This window comes from Puccinia triticina, chromosome 3A (genome assembly GCF_026914185.1).
Source record: "Puccinia triticina chromosome 3A, complete sequence".
NCBI classification, from domain to species: domain Eukaryota; kingdom Fungi; phylum Basidiomycota; class Pucciniomycetes; order Pucciniales; family Pucciniaceae; genus Puccinia; species Puccinia triticina.
In genome coordinates, this window is record NC_070560.1 from 910,224 (window position 1) to 929,078 (window position 18,855).

Here is an 18,855-nt window from a genome sequence, read left to right on the forward strand (position 1 = left end):
GTCTTATTTTTGCCTCAGTTTTTAAACCCCAACATCAAATGTTTCCTGTATGGTGTGTTAAATCAAATGATAGGTAAGAAGCATGGCTTCACCCCTATACCAGCACCACATTCTTACTTTTCCAGGTGCTTCAAAGGCAAAAAATGATCAAGGAATGCACTGGAAACCTTATCAGAGACCATAAACTCACACTCTCACACTGCAAAGGGGGTTGGTTATATTGGTTGCAATCCCCCGCGCTAAGGTTGACCAGAGGCAACCAATATAATATTGGTCTCCGCAACCAATCCTATGTTGGTGTTTCCCACCAATACATTACAACCAAGAGATAATGTATTGGTGGGCTCCACCAATAGAAACGAATATTGGTCTGGGAGACCAATATTACATTGGTCACCCCCCGTCAGCCCTATTGCGTGGGGTGTGACCAATATAACCCCTTTGGCAGTGTCACTGACAGTTGAATGAGGTCAACATACAAAGCTGATATTAGCTAAGAAAACTGGACATTAGATGTCACCAAGATTTCTAACCTTTAAGGTAAAAAAAGGATCCAAGGGCAGTTTTTAGATTTACTCAAGTCTGCCCCTAAGAAGGGAGTTGGATGATTTAATGCTCTGATTAGAGGTCAATAAAATGATATAATATTTTTTGTAGAATGTGGTTCTGTCTGGAAAATTGATATCTTTCATTTGGGAAAAAAAGGAACAAAGTTTCTAAGGTAAGGGAGGAACTTGTAGATTACTGAAATTTTGGGAATTTGTCAAAAACTTGAGTTCCTCCTGTGCCAACATTCACCGCTTGCAAGAAAGTCCCTCCTGCCAAGGTTGTGCTGTCCTCAACCTCCTCGGAGGGACTGCAACTGTACATAAATCAGCTTGCTGGATAAGAATTATCCTTGTACCTGTTGGCTGTATCTGGGGAAGCAACTGCTGGGCATCTATCAGCAAACTGCAAAACATTGGGTTAATGGATGTCCGCGCTCTCTGGGGAATAAACCTCCTCCTACAAGTAGGTCCAAGGTGCTCTATCAGGGCCTGGAATAAAACTTGTTGCGCTGGCATTCCAGGAGGAATATGTACCTCTTGGCAAGCTATACCTTTGACACATGCAACTGTGAAACCAATGCAATGCATGTATTGTGCATCAGCCTGTATCCAATGGTGAGAGACTACACTGCACTAAAAAAGTGCATGTTTTAGCGCAGCGCAGCGGGTACCCCCTACATGTCCACCCCAAAAAGTGTAGTGCAGAGGGCTACACACTGCGCTACAGCTAAACATAGTGTACATGTGCTTTTCCCCCAAGGGGAAAATCTGTAGCGCAGTGGATAACACTGCGCTTTTGAGGTAATATAGCGCAGCACAGCTGAAAAAACCTTTTTGCCACTAAAGGTGCGCTACATGTGCTATTCTGCTATAAACTTGCAATAGCGCAGCAGCTCTGATGTGTTCCCAGGCGGCAGCAGGGATTAGCCCACAGTCAAGGTCTTGGATCTGATGTAATCTGAGACTGCAACTGTGTTCTACAAGAGCTGGCTTGATTTTTAACCTGCCAAAACTTGGTTGGTTGGGTACACCACCCCTCAAAAAAAAGTTGAGGGCACTGGTGTTCATTTCTAATTTGCTTAAAATTGAAACCAGACTTGGTACCAATACATTTTTTGGTGGAAGGGTCATGCTTTACACCACAGCTACAAGAAAAGTTTCTTTTTAACAATGTAAAAAAGTTTCAGGTTTTTGAGTGGTGTTTAAAAGTTTTTTGGTTTGAGTTTGGTTCTGGCAAAACTTTTTGGGTGTAAAATATTTTAACAAAAAGTTTTACCGTTCCAATGTGGTTATGGAATTTTTTTGTGGTTTTCAAATGGTTTTTGGAGAAGTTTCCAGTTTGGAGATGGTTTTGGGAAAGTTTATGCTCTCCCTGGACCAATTTGAAAAGTTTCAGGAAACTTTTTAGTTGCCAGAAACATTTGGCCAGAACTTTTTGCACTAAAACATTTCAATCTCTGGTTTGCAATAAAGTTTTTCAGAACTTTAACCAGACTGCCTAAATGTTTCTGGCCAAAAAGCTTCATGATGGTTTGGCCACCCCAAACAGTTGGCAGAATCTTCTCTTGAAGACAAGAAAGTTTCCAAACCCACATTAAGTGTTTTCAGAAACTTTCCAGAAACCAAAGGAGTTAAAATTTGGTTTACTGTCAAAAGTAAACTTTCCTGGTTTCCCAAATTCCCACCCAACTGATGCCCATTGGGCTTGAAATGGAAATTTCTCCCAATTCCTTGACTTCCTCCCCCCTCCAATTTTCATCCATCCGCTTTCTCAATGCTCTCAAACATCTGCCTCCTCAGCACATACCATCATCCACATCCTCTGGCTACTCCCTACCCCACATGGCACAGCCTGTCACTTTGCCCTTGCTGCCTCTGCTTGGCCCTCTGTCCCCCTCCCCATCCTCATCCCTCCCCGGAGACCTTGACAACACTGCCAGATTTCCCCCATCGCCGCCGCCTCATTCCGCGCCTGTTTTGGCCAGTTCTTCAAGGCCAAAAGGCTGGTAAAGTACCTATTTCATGTCAGTCATAATCACTCAAGTAGCATGGCCAACGGTGGGCCAGCTACGCTAACAGTAGCGTTAGTGTGGCGTAGCGTAGCGGATCCCGCTAACTTTTAGCGTAGCGTTAGCGGAATTGTACCATCTCCATTCCAATGCTACGCGCACAGGGTGCGCAGCTAATTTAGCTCTTAGCGTAGCGTTAGCGCAGATGCGAGAAATTGCGCTAATGCTACACACAGAGGGCGCCAAAGAGCGCGCGCCAGGCCTTTTTTTCCGCTAAAAGCGCTGTAGCGCATAGTAGTGTAGCTTGGCGACTGCGGCGGTGCGCTAACACTAACAAGGAATTTGCGCGCTGTTAGCGCCGTTGAAAATTAGCGCAGCATAGCGGCGCTAACAGCGCGCTAACGCTAGTCAAAATTGGCGGGCGCTTTTTTCCGCGACGCTAACGCATAGCGGCCCACCGTTGGTATGACTGATTTCTTTCTTGATTTTTCTTTTTGGTTCTTAACATGATGTTGTGATATATATGGATGGGATCTCAATAGGGGGGTTCATAATTGAAATTTACAAAACTTTGGGACACATTGTAAGGTGTTGATGAACATTTTTCTTAAAAAATTGGTAGATTGCACTGATTGTTCAGTATCACCTGCTGGTGCGCATTTTCCCAAAAATTTAAAATTTTGTTCATAAAGGCCTTAAATTTGGCTCCAAAGTTTAGTAAAGTTCAATTTTGAACCCCCCTAATGAGTATGATGATTTGAGGACCTTGAATGGATCATAATAGCCAAAAAAAGCATTCAGGGAGCAATTGAAAAATAAGATCAACACAATAGCCAGGCAAGTTTTGGTTCTGACCACGCTGACATTCATCCCAACCAAGCCAAGCCCATGATGGCGGACTGGGAAAAGCATATGCAACTTTTGGGGTACCCCCAATCCTGGTCAAGTGAGCAATACCTGCTGGGCCACCAGAAGTTTGTCAATGCCCTGCTTTAGCTTCCCCATCCAATGGACCTGACATCTAGTCAAGCTGGCCTGCTCAGCGCCGGTATGGAGCTCTACTTGGTGCTAGGCCAGCAGCAGCGCTAGGAGGGGAAATTGCTGGTTAGGATGCCCTTGGGGATGGTCCAGAAAAAAGGAGTTGTAGGGATTTAAGGTGATAGCCTTGGGGGGAAGTGGTTTTGAGGTTTTTTCAAGGTGTAGATTCTTGACAACGGTTGTTTGTTTGGATACTTGAGGATTCTGGGAAAGGAAATGGATCTGATAGGACTCTGGACTTGGGATTCTTGATTATGATTGGAAAAGGTGATGCTCCACTTCTTGGATCAGAATGGCATACCGCTCCCTTCATCCAAGCTCTGTGAACTTGGACTCAGGGAGGAGACCTGTCACATACATTTCATCATCTCCTTGCGCGCTACACCTGTGCGCACACACAACAGAGAGCAGAAGGAAAAGACAAAAAGGAACAAAAACACCAAAAGATGAGGAGGTGCATGACTGAGAGATGAGAGAGATGAACAGCACCAACCCGTCATTGAGAGGGGTGCTGCGGCACCTTTATCCACATAGAGTGGTGGGTGTTAAGCATGACACCCGTGTACCTGGTACGTTTTTTTGCCAAATTGCAACACCCACCCCCGCACCCGCAGGTGCCAGGTACCACCAATTGGGTATCACTTGGCCTTATATGTAAAAGGGGTGGGAAAATGGTTGAATTCAAGACTGGCTTCTTTGTTCTGCAGTTCATCTAGAGGTCACAACTACTTCACATAGACCAGCCACTCATTTGTGTTTCTGCTTTTGCAATTTTCAGATGGATATGCACATGGAACTGTTTTACCTTCTGCAAATAGGGGGTTTCAATTAGAAACCCCCTATTGGCAAAAGGTAAGTGCCAGTTCAGGAAAGGGGCAGGCAAAATCCACACCAAAGAATAACTACATCCACTCCAATTTTGGAGTGAACACCAGTTCACTCCAATTATTGTTGGAGTGTCCAGATTTCCACTCCAAAAATGGATGGTTTTGTGAGGTCCGCAATAGCAATGATCAATTGACTGAGCCCTATGGATAATTCATCAATTGACTAAACCCTACGAATAATTTATACCGATACACAACTTGTATAATATCAAGGTGGAATCAGATTTTTTGATTTGGTCAGATAATGAGCGAGGAGATTATCCTTATGGCCATCACCACGACAAATTAAGATATTGATTGGATAGCATTGGGATATTTCAATCCAATCTGTCTGCGAATCTCGTCAAAAACCTAGCAGAGTTGAGAAGGATGCGAGTATTACATCAACTAACAACACCATGCAAATTGGTTATGCTACAATCAGGAAACTAAGGATAAAGTACTCAACTTCCATCATCAATATGCTTTCGCTATGAGGCATACGTTTGGATTCAAGCGTGTTGGATGCTATAGATCTTGCAACTTCATCGGCCTCCCACACTGTTTCGAAAAGAAACGATGACAGAGAAGAGTTTGTGAGGCCCTTGTGCGATCGAATTTACAATAGGCAAAACCCTGACGAACTATACCCTCGTGCATTTCCTATAGAAACGGAAGCGACGCAATTTAAGATCACATTCGCAACAAGATTCAATGCGATGATAAACGCGGTTTATTCACCTGGAATCTCAAACGAGTGGATCACCTCCCGGTGTTGTCTGTCCTTTTCTTCACTCGAGATAGAAGCGCCTTCTGTGATTTTATCAGGGTAGAGTTTCACTCCAAACTCATGTGGACAACATGCAGGACTGTAAATCATGAGTGGAAAAAATATGAGAGTTACGTGATAGATGCCCCACGCTACCAGGCCGGAAGTTGATTAGCGGAGAGGAATAAGGAAGTATGGCTTACGATGGAATCCTGATTCTACCTTTGGTGCCATAGATAGTCACTGCCCTATCTTGATTGGTGTTTTGAAACATGCTGGAAATCAATAACCTAAACAATCTGAAAATCAGATACAGATTATGCTTTATCGGGAACATCATGATCGGAGTCCGTGACATTATGATTTTGATATTGCCACAAACGGTATAAAACGATTTACCCTTGTGCCTGTCCACCAGAAGGGGTAGGGAATTCAAGAACTGCTATCACTGAGCCATCCACTGGATAAGATGAAAGATTGGCGTTGGGATGCTTATACATTGTCCCAGATGCAGATATCTTGGGTATTGGCAGGTTGATAGGTGCTGTAAAGCCATAAGGAGTTGATAAATTTATTAATTCAAACGTACAAACCCCTTAACAAATTATGCAGCCAGTTCCCAAGACCTACCTGGCGTGGCAGCTTTTTCGTCGTGGAAAGATGATGATTCGGGTTTGATGTTTTGATGAAGTAATGTGAGTGCAAGCATTGTCCATGGATAAGGACTGAAAGAATGGTAACAACCAGGCATCGGCATTCATGAAGACGGTAGGCATGCGGAGATTGTTTACCCTAAATCAAGAAGTGCCCCGCCAGCTAGCTCCGAATTAACCAGGCGATGGTCAGGGTCCAATGAATCTGGAGAGAAATCGACGCTCAAATCCGAATCAACCTATCTGGCCCGGAGGGAGGAGTGTCGCAAACCGCTCAGGATAATCGAAGCGGCTCGAATCAAATTATACTATGTACTAGAGAAAGGTACTCACCCGCTGAACTTCGCCAATTACTCCCGACGCAATTAATTTTTGGAAGCTATGGGTAATGGGCAAAAACCGAGTCCACACGGCTAACAACATCTTTCGCATCAGTTAGCTTGAATAGACATGCAAGGTTTGAGAAGATTTCACGTGCGATTTTAGGCAAAGGCAGGCCTTAGAAGTGCATCAAAAGTGGTGGGCTTGCTCACCTTCCATCAGAAAGCATTCTTGTTCTGCGGCTAATCGACACAACTCTCGAGCTTGGGCCGCATTAACCTTGCAAAAGAGGAACAACGGATATTTTGTGTTATCAAGACCCAACAAACTTTCCAAGCAAGTTTTAAAACAGATCTAGTTGAGTTGAAACTTGCGCATATGCTTTTAACAAGAGACTGACCGACATCGGTTTTTCGCACAACACGTGTTTCTTATTTCCCAAGCAAAGCATCACGTCCGAGAAGTGAGAGGAATGTGGGGTACCTAGTATGTAATTGTACAATCAATAATTTTCTATCAGACTGGCCAAGAAGCGAAACGGAGAAGTCCTTGCACTAATTATTGACAGGTGAGTTCAATTTTGAATAAAGTGAATGCTGCTGCCCACCGACGTAAATGACATCGAGATTTGGTTCGGAAACCAAATCCTCATAAGAGCCATACGCCTTAGGTGAATGCGCTTCCAAGCCTCCAATGCGACTGATGAAGTCCACCGCTTTGGCGACTGATCGCGAACCGATCGCAACAACCTATGTACAATAAATATCTTTATCGATCCGAATTCCCTTGATTAGATAGCTAGTGGACAGTCAGGGCACTCACTCGATGATGGATATCAGAGACTTGGCGAGTTTGCGGATCAATCAAAAGGTCTCTGACGAATTTCCTGATTCGATCAAGAGCTCTTAGGAAGTACTTCCATCCAAAGAGAATCACTGCAACTCACTCAGATATACCACCAGCGCCCTGTAGTCACACAAATATCAGTAATCAGTGATGAATGGCAACGTTTGACCTCCGACTCAGAGGTCTAGCATACTGACCAAGATACCCCAGCGACATTCAAATGGTTGCCTGGCCATAATGACGGTACGGGAAAGGTCTAGCTCCGTGTTGCCTTTTCGGATATGCCTTTCGTTATCAGCTTGTGATGCTGCCTTTTGCTATCAGCATGTGGAATAACGTCGATGATGTCATTCGTGGTCACAGCCGCCATGTGATTATGTAACCCGGGTACGGGGTTCAGTCGGTCAACTCACCATTCCGGGCACCCGATCCCGGCTCCCGGAGCTGTGTTCGAGCTGCACACGCTTAGGTTTTGAAAGCCTGACTGCGGACAGGTGAGACTGCGCGTCTGACTTCATCGGCAATCCCAGCCGATCCGCCCGGGCAAGCAACCCCTCACTTAACGTCGTCAAAGCATCACGCCCCTCCTCAAGTCGTGAAACCCATACCATCGGACACCAGGGTATGTTGACCCCGGACTTCAACTTCAACCACCAACGCTGTTTAACATCGAATGACGGCCTTGACTAATTGGAAAATTGTTTACGGCCGACGACTATTCAGATGACGACCATTAGCAAGCGAAGAAAGTTTGTGGCCGACGGCGTATTCTTCGCGGAACTCTCGGAGTTCTTCACCCGTGAACTTGCCGAAGAGGGTTACTCTGGATGTGAAGTTCGAGTCACTCACGCTCGAACCGAGGTCATCATCCGTGCGACCCACACTCAAGAGGTTCTTGGCCAGAAGGGTCGTCGAATCCGTGAATTGACCAGTCTCGTACAAAAGCGATTCAAATTCCCTGAAGGAAGTGTTGAGCGTAAGCGCAATCAACTTCAGCCCCAAAACCGGAGGAACCTCTACTAACTGTAAACGCATGATTTAGTCTACGCCGAAAAGGTTCAACAGCGTGGGCTATGCGCCGTCGCTCAATGCGAATCTCTTCGATACAAGTTGCTCGGTGGTCTTGCTGTCCGTCGTGCTTGCTACGGTGTTCTCCGATTCATCATGGAATCGAACGCCAAGGGATGTGAGGTCGTCGTCTCCGGAAAGTTGCGAGCTGCCCGAGCAAAATCCATGAAATTCACCGACGGATTCATGATTCACTCCGGTCAACCCAGCGTCGAGTTCGTCGACCAGGCCGTCCGACACGTCCTCCTCCGACAGGGTGTCCTCGGTATCAAAGTCAAGATGTATGTAACTTCTCTATTTGATCTTCCTACCACTCCCACTTCCTTCATAGATTCTGTCCCAAGCGTCTGTCCTGACATCGATCGATGACATCCAGCATGCGAGGTAATGACACTGAAGGCCGCGGTGGCGCCCCACCTAAACCCTTGCCCGACATGGTCACCATCTTCGAACCCAAGGAGGAAGTCATCGTTCAGATGCCTGTCTCAGAAAACTCCCGACCTGCGGAGATCAACCCCTCATTTGGTGAAGGTGGATTGGAGGCTGTCCCTGAGAACCAGGAACCTCAAGTCGCTCCTGCAGAACCTGAAGCCGAAGACTTGGGTGGTTATTAAAACTTGAGGTTGTTACTGAACCAGTAATTCAAATTGCTATCCCCGCACTGTCGTCCCCTTGGTGTTTTTCCCTCCTGAGTTTGTCCCCCTACTTCCAAATTGGCAGCCCGGCTGTTACTTCACGACAGCCGCCCACGGAGTGAATCATAGGACACTGCGAGCCTAACACGAGCCTCTCGGTGGGAGCCGGGAGGGCAGTAACTTGCTCTGCGGGGCTGAGTGGGGAGCAGAGTCCGGCCACGGGTGGATACGCATGCATCTTGTCTTGCTTGCTATCGACTCCGATTTAGAGAGTCACTCAAACAACAAAGCGACGGAGAAAAAAGAGAAAAGAAACTTTCGCCGCTCGAACCTGAGGGGCCAGGCACCAGGGGTCCTCGCCTCAGCCTGAGTGCCAGCTATCGACTCAGTGGTTTTAAGGCTTGCTGCCTTTTTCAAAAATCCATCAAAAAAGTCCTTGATGGTTTGATGATAGGGTGATGAGCTTGACCCGTTTGGGCGCATCATGATGTGTCATATTACACAAATCATAAAATAAAAGATAAACTAATCAAATGTTAGAATCTAATGTTTTGACAGGCAAGGTGAAAAACTGATCTCCTCAATGTTTCCATCAGATTCAAAAAGTTTGGCTATCTTTAGTGGAGGACTTCCCGTCGAGTCTGGGAGCCTCCCAGATCTCAATTTACACAACCAAATTCTTAATTTTTGACAAATAGGGAATTGTTTTCCTAGCCCTACAGTTCATTACTTTCATGTGCACTGGTTGAATTTTTGATAGGTGTCTTAATTTAGGATTTAGAGAGGCATCTAGAGCTCTCTAAATGATGACGGGAAGTCATCCAGTACCTGCATAATTTTCAACATGGTCCCCTTCCCTCCGCGCAATTGGGGATCCCGCAACAAATCCCCTTGAAAGGGCGGCGGCGTAGCCACCTTGGACTCTAGTGGAAATGAAAACAAGAGGAAAAAGATTGCAGATTGATTGTGAAAAAGTGCCCACCAAAATCCATAATTCGAGTCCCTCTCTCCGGTTGGCAGTGGCACCATGCAACAAGTGTTGACCACTCCGCCCGAGCAGGGAGTTCAGAACTAGCGGCACATATTCGAGGCAGACGTGTAGCCTCAATCACCAGGAAAAATCAGTAGTCACTAGATGACAACTGACATGACACCTGCTCCAGCTGGCTATCCAGCCTCTAGTGCAATTTTCACGAGCTGATCCTCAGCTTTGTCCCAGGCACAGCTGCCTCCAGTCTTGGCGCAGGACAAGCCACTGCTCAGCCTTTGCCTGAGCAAGAACGGGCATTGATAAATGCACACCTGTCCTCCGGGGGCACGCCCACGACCAAGCCTTTGCCTGAGCAAGAACGGGCATTGATAAATGCACACCTGTCCTCCGGGGGCACGCCCACGACCATGCCCTTCGAACAGGGCGTGTGGGACCGCGCACCCTTTATCAAGGGCGTGCACGCCCCCACATAGGCGTGCACAAGCGTGCACCGTGCCTGCTCGCCAAGAGCCCCTCGGTGGGTTGGCGCAAGTACATATACCTGCTCGCCGAGAGCCCCTCGGCGGGTATGGTGTATGTATCCCTGCTCGCCGACAAGGATAACTCTCGGCGAGCAGGTATACAAACACCTGCCCGCCGAGCCTGCTCACCGAGAGCCCCTCGGCGGGCAGGTGCATGTACACCTGCTCCAGGCATACAGATCCCACCTCGCCGAGAGCCTCTCGGCGAGCAGACCTGCCCGCCGAGCCTGCTCACCGAGAGCCCCTCGGCGGGCAGGTGCATCTATACCTGCTCGCCGAGAGAAATCCTCGGCGAGCAGGCATACAGATCCCACCTCGCCGAGAGCCTCTCGGCGAGCGGGTATACATACACCTGCCCACCAAGCCTGCTCACCGAGAGCCCCTCGGCGGGCAGGTGCATTTATACCTGCTCGCCGAGGGAAATCCTCGGCGAGCAGGCATACATATCCCACCTCGCCAAGAGCCTCTCGGCGAGCAGGTATAGTTGAACCTGCCCGCCGAGGGGCTCTTGGCGAGAAGGTATACTTGAACCTGCCCGCCGAGGGGCTCTTGGCGAGCAGGCTCGGCGGGCAGGTGTTTGTATACCTGCTCGCCGAGAGTTATCCTTCTCGGCGAGCAGGCAAGGCTCTCGGCGAGCGGGGATATGTATGCCTGCTCGCCGAGAGGTGTATGCCTGCTCGCCGAGGATTTCTCTCGGCGACCAGGTATACATGCACCTGCCCGCCGAGCCTGCTCACCAAGAGCCTCTCCGCGGGCAGGTGCAAGTATACCTGCTCGCCGAGAGGCTCTTGGCGAGGTGGGATATGTATGTCTGCTCGCCGAGGATTTCCCTCGGCGAGCAGGTATAAATGCACCTGCCCGCCGAGGGGCTCTCGGTGAGCAGGCTCGGTGGGCAGGTGTATGTATACCTGCTCGCCGAGAGGCTCTCGGCGAGGTGGGATCTGTATGCCTGCTCGCCGAGGATTTCTCTGCGCGAGCAGGTATACATGCACCTGCCCGCCGAGGGGCTCTCGGTGAGCAGGCTCGGCGGGTAGGTGTTTGTATACCTGCTCGCCGAGAGTTATCCTTCTCGGCGAGCAGGCAAGGCTCTCGGCGAGCAGGTGCATGTATACCTGCTCTCCGAGAGGCTCTCGGCGAGGTGGTATCTGTAACTGCCCGCCGAGGGGCTCTCGGCGAGCAGGTATACTTGCATCTGCCCGCCGAGGAGCTCCCGACGAGCCATGGTGCACGCCCGTGAACGCCCATGTGGGGGCGTGCACGCCCTCGCACGCCCATACAGGGGTGTGCATGCCCTTTTTCCCTTTATCAAGGGTGTGCGGTCCCACACGCCCTTTTCAAAGGGCGTGGGCGAGGGCTTGCCTCCGGGGGACGGGTGTGTGTTTATCAACACCCGTTCTTGCTCAGGCAAAGGCTGAGCAGTGGCTTGTCCTGTGCCAAGACTGAGGGGCAGCTGGGCCTAGGCCAAGGCTGAGCAGCAGCTTTGCCTGGGACAAAGCTGAGGAGCAGCTTGTGAAAATTGCAAGCTAGAGGCTTCAGCTGTGCCAAAATGGGCACTGAGCTGTGTGCCAGCCAGCCCTGAACTAGCAGATGGAGTAGCTTTGGAGCTGAAACCAGAGCTGTGTTATGTCAGTTGTCATCAACTGACTACTTTTTTTTCCTGGTGAATGGTCACAAGGGCCTCCAGGCCACCAAGACTGAAGCTTGATGGCCTGAAGGGATTCCCTTCTGTTTAGGTAGGGCACCGATATGGAAGAAAAACATGATGCCTTACCAAGGGTGCACGCATGATGAGAGGTGCATTTTTGAAACACTAGGCCGACATGCGTAGTCACCACCAGGGCGGCTGGAGGGTGCGCACGACATGGGCCAGACCAATTAGCCGCCGTAACTGGCTGGGTTGCCAGACTATGTAGCATGACGTCGTATGTAGAGGTCCCTATGTACGTGTCCCACGTCTTGAATGTGAGCGTTTTTGATTCTCTGACTTGTGAAACAAATTTCTGAGTGTTGATTACATGAAACAAAAGAATGCGCGCAACGAGGGGAGAGGCTTGTGGCAGGAGGTCCTACGGGGCTGTGACCATGGGGCTGGTCAATTCTTCCGGATCTTTTTCCGGCTGGATTGGGCTCCTGTTTTGGGATGGTGTTCTTGGTGATGGTTGGGTGAGCCAGTGGTCGAAGAGGAGGAAGAGGAGGACGAGCAAACCGACGCCGATCGTTTTTTAGTCTGAGAGAGTCCCGTTTCAGCGCCCAGAAATAATGGGGGGGGGGGCACGTGAGCAAGATGGTCTATGAGAGAAAAGGGTGTGGATGAGGAGTGTGTGGACTTACGGAGGTAGACTTGGGTGGATCTGGGCCCGGATGGGAAGGATTGGATGGGTTGGGTTCGGTTGGAGGGTTTGTCTGCGAAGGAGGATGGCTAAGGGGTTCGGTTTTGGGAAGGCCAGTGGGGGGATCTTCCGCAGCCGATGAAAGATGGTTGACGGGGGCGGCGGGAAGAGAGGCGAGGAGGGAGTCCTTTTTCTTGCGATGGGTTTTGAGGTCGGTGTCGACCCGGTCGACGAGGCGCTTGAGGTCGACGAGCTGGTTGGTCGCCTGGATCAGCCGCTCGTAGCTCTCCACGATCTCCCGTGTGGGCATGATCAATGGCTTGGGCAGATAACTCAGCAGGCTCGGGATCTGGAGCTCGGCCATGACGGTCGAGAGCCGGGTGGAGGCGGCGACCGTCTTGGGCAAGGTGATCCGGGCCGAACGCAGCCCAACCGTCCGATGGTGCCCTGTCGAGCCACCCGTCGATCCTGGCAGGGACTGGGAGTCTAGGCGGTAGATGCAGTGTTTCTTGTCGTGCTCGATCTGCTCCAATGGGTCGATCGCTTTCGGACGATCCACATTCATCTCATGCTCGTTGCTCCCAAGAGCTCCTCCACTACTAGTACAGATCGGGGTGTCGTCCAGCACGTCATCCCTTCGGGCGCTGCGCTTGTCAGACTGGCTGGGATGGCTCGATTGAGTAAGCCCAGATGGATTGGTGGCCGAGTGGGAGTGACTGTTGATGCTGTTGCTGATCGCCAGACGGGACAGTTGGAGCGTGGTGGGACTCGGCTCGACGATGGGCCAGAACTTCATCTCGTTCAGGATCTGATGCTGGAAGCCTCCGATGACCTTCATGAGTTCGTCCCGATTCTTGATCCGCTTGAGCAGGTTTTGCTCTAACCTACGCGTCTCGATGTAAACAAACTCTTCCTCTTGCAACTGAGCTGGGGTGCGATTCAATAAGGATTTCACATGCTTCTTTCGTTCGGCTTCTTTCTGTTTATCGAAGTGATAGGATTGGATCAACTGCTTCTTATTTGGGTCATCCAGATGGCTGGCTGTTGTCGAGTTCGTAGCAGACGGTCGGTGAGGGATCAACTTCTGACAGATTGAATAGTATCGTGCCTTGAGGTCATCTAGCGTTCGTTCATGGCTGCCCACATACTCGTATCTGTCATGTACTACTGGAAATCGCAGGTCGTAGGTATTCAAGAGCTCGAACAGATAATCTGTCTCTGCCTTGGTCCAGTGATCATCTCTTAATAAATGGTAGTATTCTTCGGTCGTATAGCTGAAAACGTTGGATGTCGTATCATATTTCGCGAATCGATAGACTAGATCACAGGCACAGTATAAAGAGGTGATTGAGGGAGGAGCGAAGGAAGCGATGCTTGAGAGAACTAGACGAACCCTCCTGATCATCAGCACGTACCCAATGTTTCAGTTTCAGGCCATCCTTCCGAGCCGGGTGGTCGATCGGAGCCCAGAGCCACTTGGGGGCGGAGGGAGGCGGGTTTTGAGCGGGAGGGTTTCGTTTGAGGAGGTGGAGTGGGATGCTTGGGACATTGTTGCCGATGAGCTGGATGAGTTTGGGGACTGTCTTGCTGGGCCTTCTCTCGGCCCTGGTCGTTGTCTGCCCGGTGGACTGCTTCTCGCGCGCTCTGTCCTCTGCGAGTGGTTCTGCCTGTTCCTGTGTGCCGGTCTCATGAGGAGTGCTGCTGTTCTTGTCCTGCTCGTCGTTCGTGTTGCTGCTGTGCCCGTCGAGGGCTGTCGTGGCCATCGTGTTCGATGTGGTTTGTGGCTGGTTTCTTGGTTGGCTCTCGGCTCAAGGCTTAACCTGCAACATATTTAATTGAGATCCAAACCTTAATCTTTCCAGCCTGCATCTCCTGCGGACAAGATGATGAAGGCAGCCGTGATCCCTTTCTTCAAACATTTTTATTTTATTTTACCCAGCGTTGGCGCGAGTAAAGCTGGGTGGAAAGCTCGATAGAAAATCACATAATCCAGGTGTCCGTCGCGTGGAATCGCGTCGGGCGGAGTGACTCCTGAAACAAGCCCATCCAGTCCAGAGACCGGCTGGGTTCGCCACGATAACCACCCAGCTTCATCCTTGATCGTCGCAAATACCAGCAGCCGAATACCTGCGCGCCTCCCGTCTGTCACGACCCCCTGCGTCGATCACGATCCCCCAAGCCATCCTGCCCCGTCCATTGGCCGAAACTCCGTCCGGCATAGATTGGTTGTCGTCCATTTGTGCGTCCTCGAGCTACAATCCTACCTGCTCGTCCGCGATCCATGTCGTTTTCATGTTTCCTAAGCTTTCTGGTTCCCGGAATGTTCAGTATCGATTGGCGCGCCGAGGAACCGCGACCAGACTAGCAAACACACGCCTCCGGGCGCTTTTAGGATCTCGAGTTGTAGTTCGGGCCGACCATGCAAGCCAGCAGTTTGCTGAACGTGAGCTTGCCGACGACGTCGACGACGACGCCGGTGATGCCCTCGTACCGTGTGCCGAGCTCGGCTTACCACCACCAGCCCGCACGGCCGTCCGCCAACCAGCTCGTCTTCGCCGCCCAGTCCACCGGCTCCCCCTCCGCCCTCCGTGACGGCGACCTCAATCGGCCCGGCGCGGACCCCCCTCTTCCGTGGACCTACACTGCACCGCTGAGTGCTCCCACCTCAGTCACCCTCACCAAGCGACAGGTCGTGCTCGAGATCGAAGTCATCACCGTCGTCAACGTGATCCCGAAGGTAGTTCGAAAAACCCACATACATACAACCTCTGCTCAAGCCAATGTCTACTTGACTCTGAGACCCGTGTTGTTCCTCTCCTCGTCTGTCTCCAGGATAGATACCCGAATGCCAGCCCGGTCGCGGTCACCGTCACCGTGCCCCCACCGACAAACACGATGATCAGCAACGGAGGATGGCCGATCATCAATCCCGGCTCCACCGCCGCCTGTTGGTCAGACATGGCCTGCAACAGCGTATGTCCAAACTGTACGTGCCCCTCGCTGCTCGTCACCCTATTCGCGGTGCTGATCAGCCTTACTTTCTCTCGGCCCCGACAGTCCAGCAGAACGGCTGGTATGCCCATTGCATGGACGCCGCGTGCACCCAGTGTCGCTGCCAGATTATCTCCCCGAGTATGTGCAGTGGACAAGCATGGTCAAATGCGTAAGTGTTCCCGATCTTGCATCCTCGCCGTACCACCCAACACTCAATCAAACAAACCCCGTATTGGTTTCAGCACTTGGGTATCAACCGCCCCAGCCAGGACTGTCCAAATCAACCCCGCCGTGGCTACCGTGACTGTCGTCGTCGCCCAGGCGGGTCCATCATTATTCGATCAGATGAGCCGCCGGAACCGGTGGATCGGCCTTATGCTCCTCTCCCTCTCGCTCTCAGCCTGGCTCGTCTCTTGATCTACAGCAATCCGTCCTTCTGCTTGATTATTTCTTCCTTCTTCTACGATCTTGCTCAACGACTTACAATCCACGCTTCAATATTCATGGACTCTCTTCACGCACTTTGTGATCAATCAACAATTCAAAATGTAAAAACCAAAATCCAGACCAGACTTGCCTCATATTCTACACACGATATAGCCTTTCAAACGCAACGGATTCTTTTGTTTTTCTTCTCTTTAAAATAGCAACCAGCTCTACTAAATTGAAATGTTACAAAATCACTTTGGTGCAATCCAGGACAGGAATGGTAGAGTTTGGACAGTGGCACATTTGTATTTTGCATGCAAAAGTGGGGGAAGATCAACAAATGAAATGATTCCTTCGACCATTCCAAGCAGCCCAAACGGCATGGCAAGTGATATATGATGCAGGGCTTTGAGAAACCAAAGTACTTATGTAGTGGGTATGACAATAAATAGTGATAACAAAGAGGATAATTGGTCACAACTAAAAGAAGGCCTGTTAATCTTTTGTATCTTCGACAGCCTCGATCTTTTCCGGCGCTTCTTCGAAATCTTCGGCTAGATCAAATTGTGCACAGAATTTTGCCCGGTCGATCTGATATTCGTTGCGACAGTAGCTCATCATCATCGACAGGTTTTCTGCGCATATCAACGAGCAGACAGAGACAATCGTCAGTTTCTTCTTACCCCAACAAATCCTCGGGATTATAGACTCGTCGCCACTGAAAGAGGTCGCACCTGTCCAAACTTCCGCCCCGCTCTTGTAAAGCTGACACACTCTCACTGTAGTAGAAACATATGGAGGCCGTGCGCGCAGTTAGAGAGCTCTGGTTATTGGTTTACAGAGGAACGAAGAACTGACTCTTTTCTTCGAAGACTTGTGGGTCGTTGTTACTCAACACTTTGAGCTTAGCTCTCATGTCTGAGATATCCTGTCTCAAGACTTTAATCTCCCGGAGATTGTTCTCGCGTTCCTCCTGATCAAGATGCGAAACAGAGCCATTGAGATTTATTTTGGGGCAGATAGATAAGCTACAGGAAGACGTACGTTGGCCGCCCGATCGGCGGCAGCCTTTTCGAGTGCACTCTGGAGCACGCGTCTCTCCTCCTCCAGCCGGTCGCGCTCGGCCTTCAAGCCGGCCAATGCGCGCGAGGTCGCCAGACTGGCCTCGGACGAGAAGCTCCAGAAGAGGTTGACGGTCCCGACTTTTTCGACGTGGACCAGCCCATCATCGACCAAGCTTTTGACAGTCTGCTCCACGCTCTGGGCAACTATAGGCACAAATGAGAGAGAGAGATCCTCGGACGTGGATGATGATCAATGGCACGTCTGGATCGAGTTCATGGGCGTTTTTGTGGAAGTAAGAACCGGGCGGCTTACCGACGCCTTTGGCCTTCGGAACGAGCTATTGAGGATGACAAAAATGTGAGATCTGAGACGGGGCTCGAGAGTAGATGACTCAAGTCAGACTGACCTTGACAAGGTCTTTGAGGATAAAGAAGCTATCCTTTTGGCGGGGTTGTATTGGTGGTCAGGAGCCAAAACATCAGCTGCTAGTCTTCCTCGATGTCGATAGTCATGCATATTCCGTTCAAGAGCAGGAATGTTACAGTGACCGACATTTTCGTGGAAGAACTCGAGGGTCCTTGCTTGCTTCTCTTCTGGGCTGAGGCCTTTCTTGGACATTTTCGGCTCCCTTCAACCTGTCGAGTCCGTCTTGCTTCTCTTTTGACGATTGAGGATGGCAAGGCCTTGGAGCAGTCTGCTGTTCCGCACCGATCCTGCTGGCCATCCTGCCACTCTTTTGTGCAGTGTGACGTCATCGACTGATGATGGTGATCATAGCCAACCCCCTGGCCGGAATGACCAAGTGCAAGTTGTTCTGCGACGGACTTTGGTGCAAAGAAGTGTTTATACCAAGCAAAGTGGAGATGGTCTCTTGAGACAGCATCCATCTTTTGAGTCCGGCGCACTATCCGGGAAGCCATGCTCGCAGGCGCGACGTCTTTGCGATGCATTTGTATGACGGTTCTTGATCTGAAGCACGTCCTCCAGCCCCATCCCTTAGCCCTAACTGGTCTCCAGCACCCACAGCTTGACCCTATTCCGCTTGGCGGCATATAAAATCAGCAGGCACCGCGCTGGGCATCTTGGGCGACCCACTCGCTCCACTCCACCATCCAACAAGGATCCCTCAAGAAACCTTGACAGTGAGTAACTCTCCCTTCTCATTCCATTCCTGCATACACTCTTCCACACCTTCCCAAACCACATGATTATAGCGAGTTGAGGTTATACTCGCCCACCATTTCTGGCACCTCTTATTTGAGTCTCCTGGTTGCCTTAAAAACGCATCGGCTGACATTGAATTCAGAAACCCGATATGATGGCTCACACTCACACACCCCCTCTACCGTCCTACATATTTGTTTTTTCTGCTGCTCACGAGAACTAATGAGACTCTGCTTGTTTACCCAGATTCACTGCTGATCAGCGAAGTACTCGCTCGTACTATAGGATCTTATATTACAACTGGAATCACTTCGCTCTCCACTTGGTCGATGTTGCCCAGGCTTCATACGCTCGCCGTTTGAGTCATTGATGCCCAGCGATCGTTCCTTGTAGATCTAGTGCCCGCCTACTACATGCGGGACTCTCTCATTCCACATATCCAACTTGTTCATTTTCAGTTCTATGACCTGATGTATAATAGACCCATAAAATAAAGACAGTCCCCATTTGATCCACCTAAATAGTTCCATTGAGTGCCTAAACGTGATGTTTTGTCTCATCTTCTCAGCAGGGTTCCGCTTGCCAATGGCAAGCGGTTGTTTCCACAC

General features: G+C 50.0%; 5 protein-coding genes across 5 annotated transcripts; 2 read left to right on the forward strand and 3 right to left on the reverse strand.

Annotated features, from left to right (window-relative positions):
- Positions 1-4,767: 4,767 nt before the first annotated feature.
- On the reverse strand, positions 4,768-7,568 carry PtA15_3A93 (uncharacterized protein; the record flags this gene model as incomplete). The annotated part of the gene is made up of 16 exons (XM_053167942.1): positions 4,768-4,833; positions 4,931-5,022; positions 5,107-5,124; positions 5,203-5,330; positions 5,434-5,520; positions 5,630-5,774; positions 5,861-5,955; positions 6,022-6,122; positions 6,217-6,296; positions 6,417-6,483; positions 6,605-6,687; positions 6,812-6,953; positions 7,027-7,090; positions 7,151-7,170; positions 7,248-7,367; positions 7,464-7,568. 16 exons carry the CDS (start codon positions 7,566-7,568, stop codon positions 4,768-4,770), a joined length of 1,413 nt encoding a protein of 470 aa, XP_053018284.1.
- Positions 7,569-7,773: 205 nt separating this feature from the next.
- Positions 7,774-8,732, forward strand: PtA15_3A94 (uncharacterized protein; the record flags this gene model as incomplete). The annotated part of the gene is made up of 3 exons (XM_053167943.1): positions 7,774-8,026; positions 8,093-8,399; positions 8,495-8,732. 3 exons carry the CDS (start codon positions 7,774-7,776, stop codon positions 8,730-8,732), a joined length of 798 nt encoding a protein of 265 aa, XP_053018285.1.
- A 3,625-nt stretch (positions 8,733-12,357) lies between these two features.
- On the reverse strand, positions 12,358-14,358 carry PtA15_3A95 (uncharacterized protein; the record flags this gene model as incomplete). The annotated part of the gene is made up of 3 exons (XM_053167944.1): positions 12,358-12,492; positions 12,597-13,912; positions 13,989-14,358. The coding sequence occupies 3 exons, from the start codon at positions 14,356-14,358 to the stop codon at positions 12,358-12,360; spliced, it is 1,821 nt and encodes a 606-aa protein (XP_053018286.1).
- A 656-nt stretch (positions 14,359-15,014) lies between these two features.
- On the forward strand, positions 15,015-16,006 carry PtA15_3A96 (uncharacterized protein; the record flags this gene model as incomplete). Its single annotated transcript, XM_053167945.1, has 4 exons — positions 15,015-15,332; positions 15,428-15,581; positions 15,653-15,758; positions 15,832-16,006. The coding sequence occupies 4 exons, from the start codon at positions 15,015-15,017 to the stop codon at positions 16,004-16,006; spliced, it is 753 nt and encodes a 250-aa protein (XP_053018287.1).
- Positions 16,007-16,513: 507 nt separating this feature from the next.
- Positions 16,514-17,701, reverse strand: PtA15_3A97 (uncharacterized protein; the record flags this gene model as incomplete). Its single annotated transcript, XM_053167946.1, has 6 exons — positions 16,514-16,653; positions 16,753-16,797; positions 16,877-16,991; positions 17,063-17,278; positions 17,396-17,447; positions 17,490-17,701. The coding sequence occupies 6 exons, from the start codon at positions 17,699-17,701 to the stop codon at positions 16,514-16,516; spliced, it is 780 nt and encodes a 259-aa protein (XP_053018288.1).
- Positions 17,702-18,855: the final 1,154 nt, after the last annotated feature.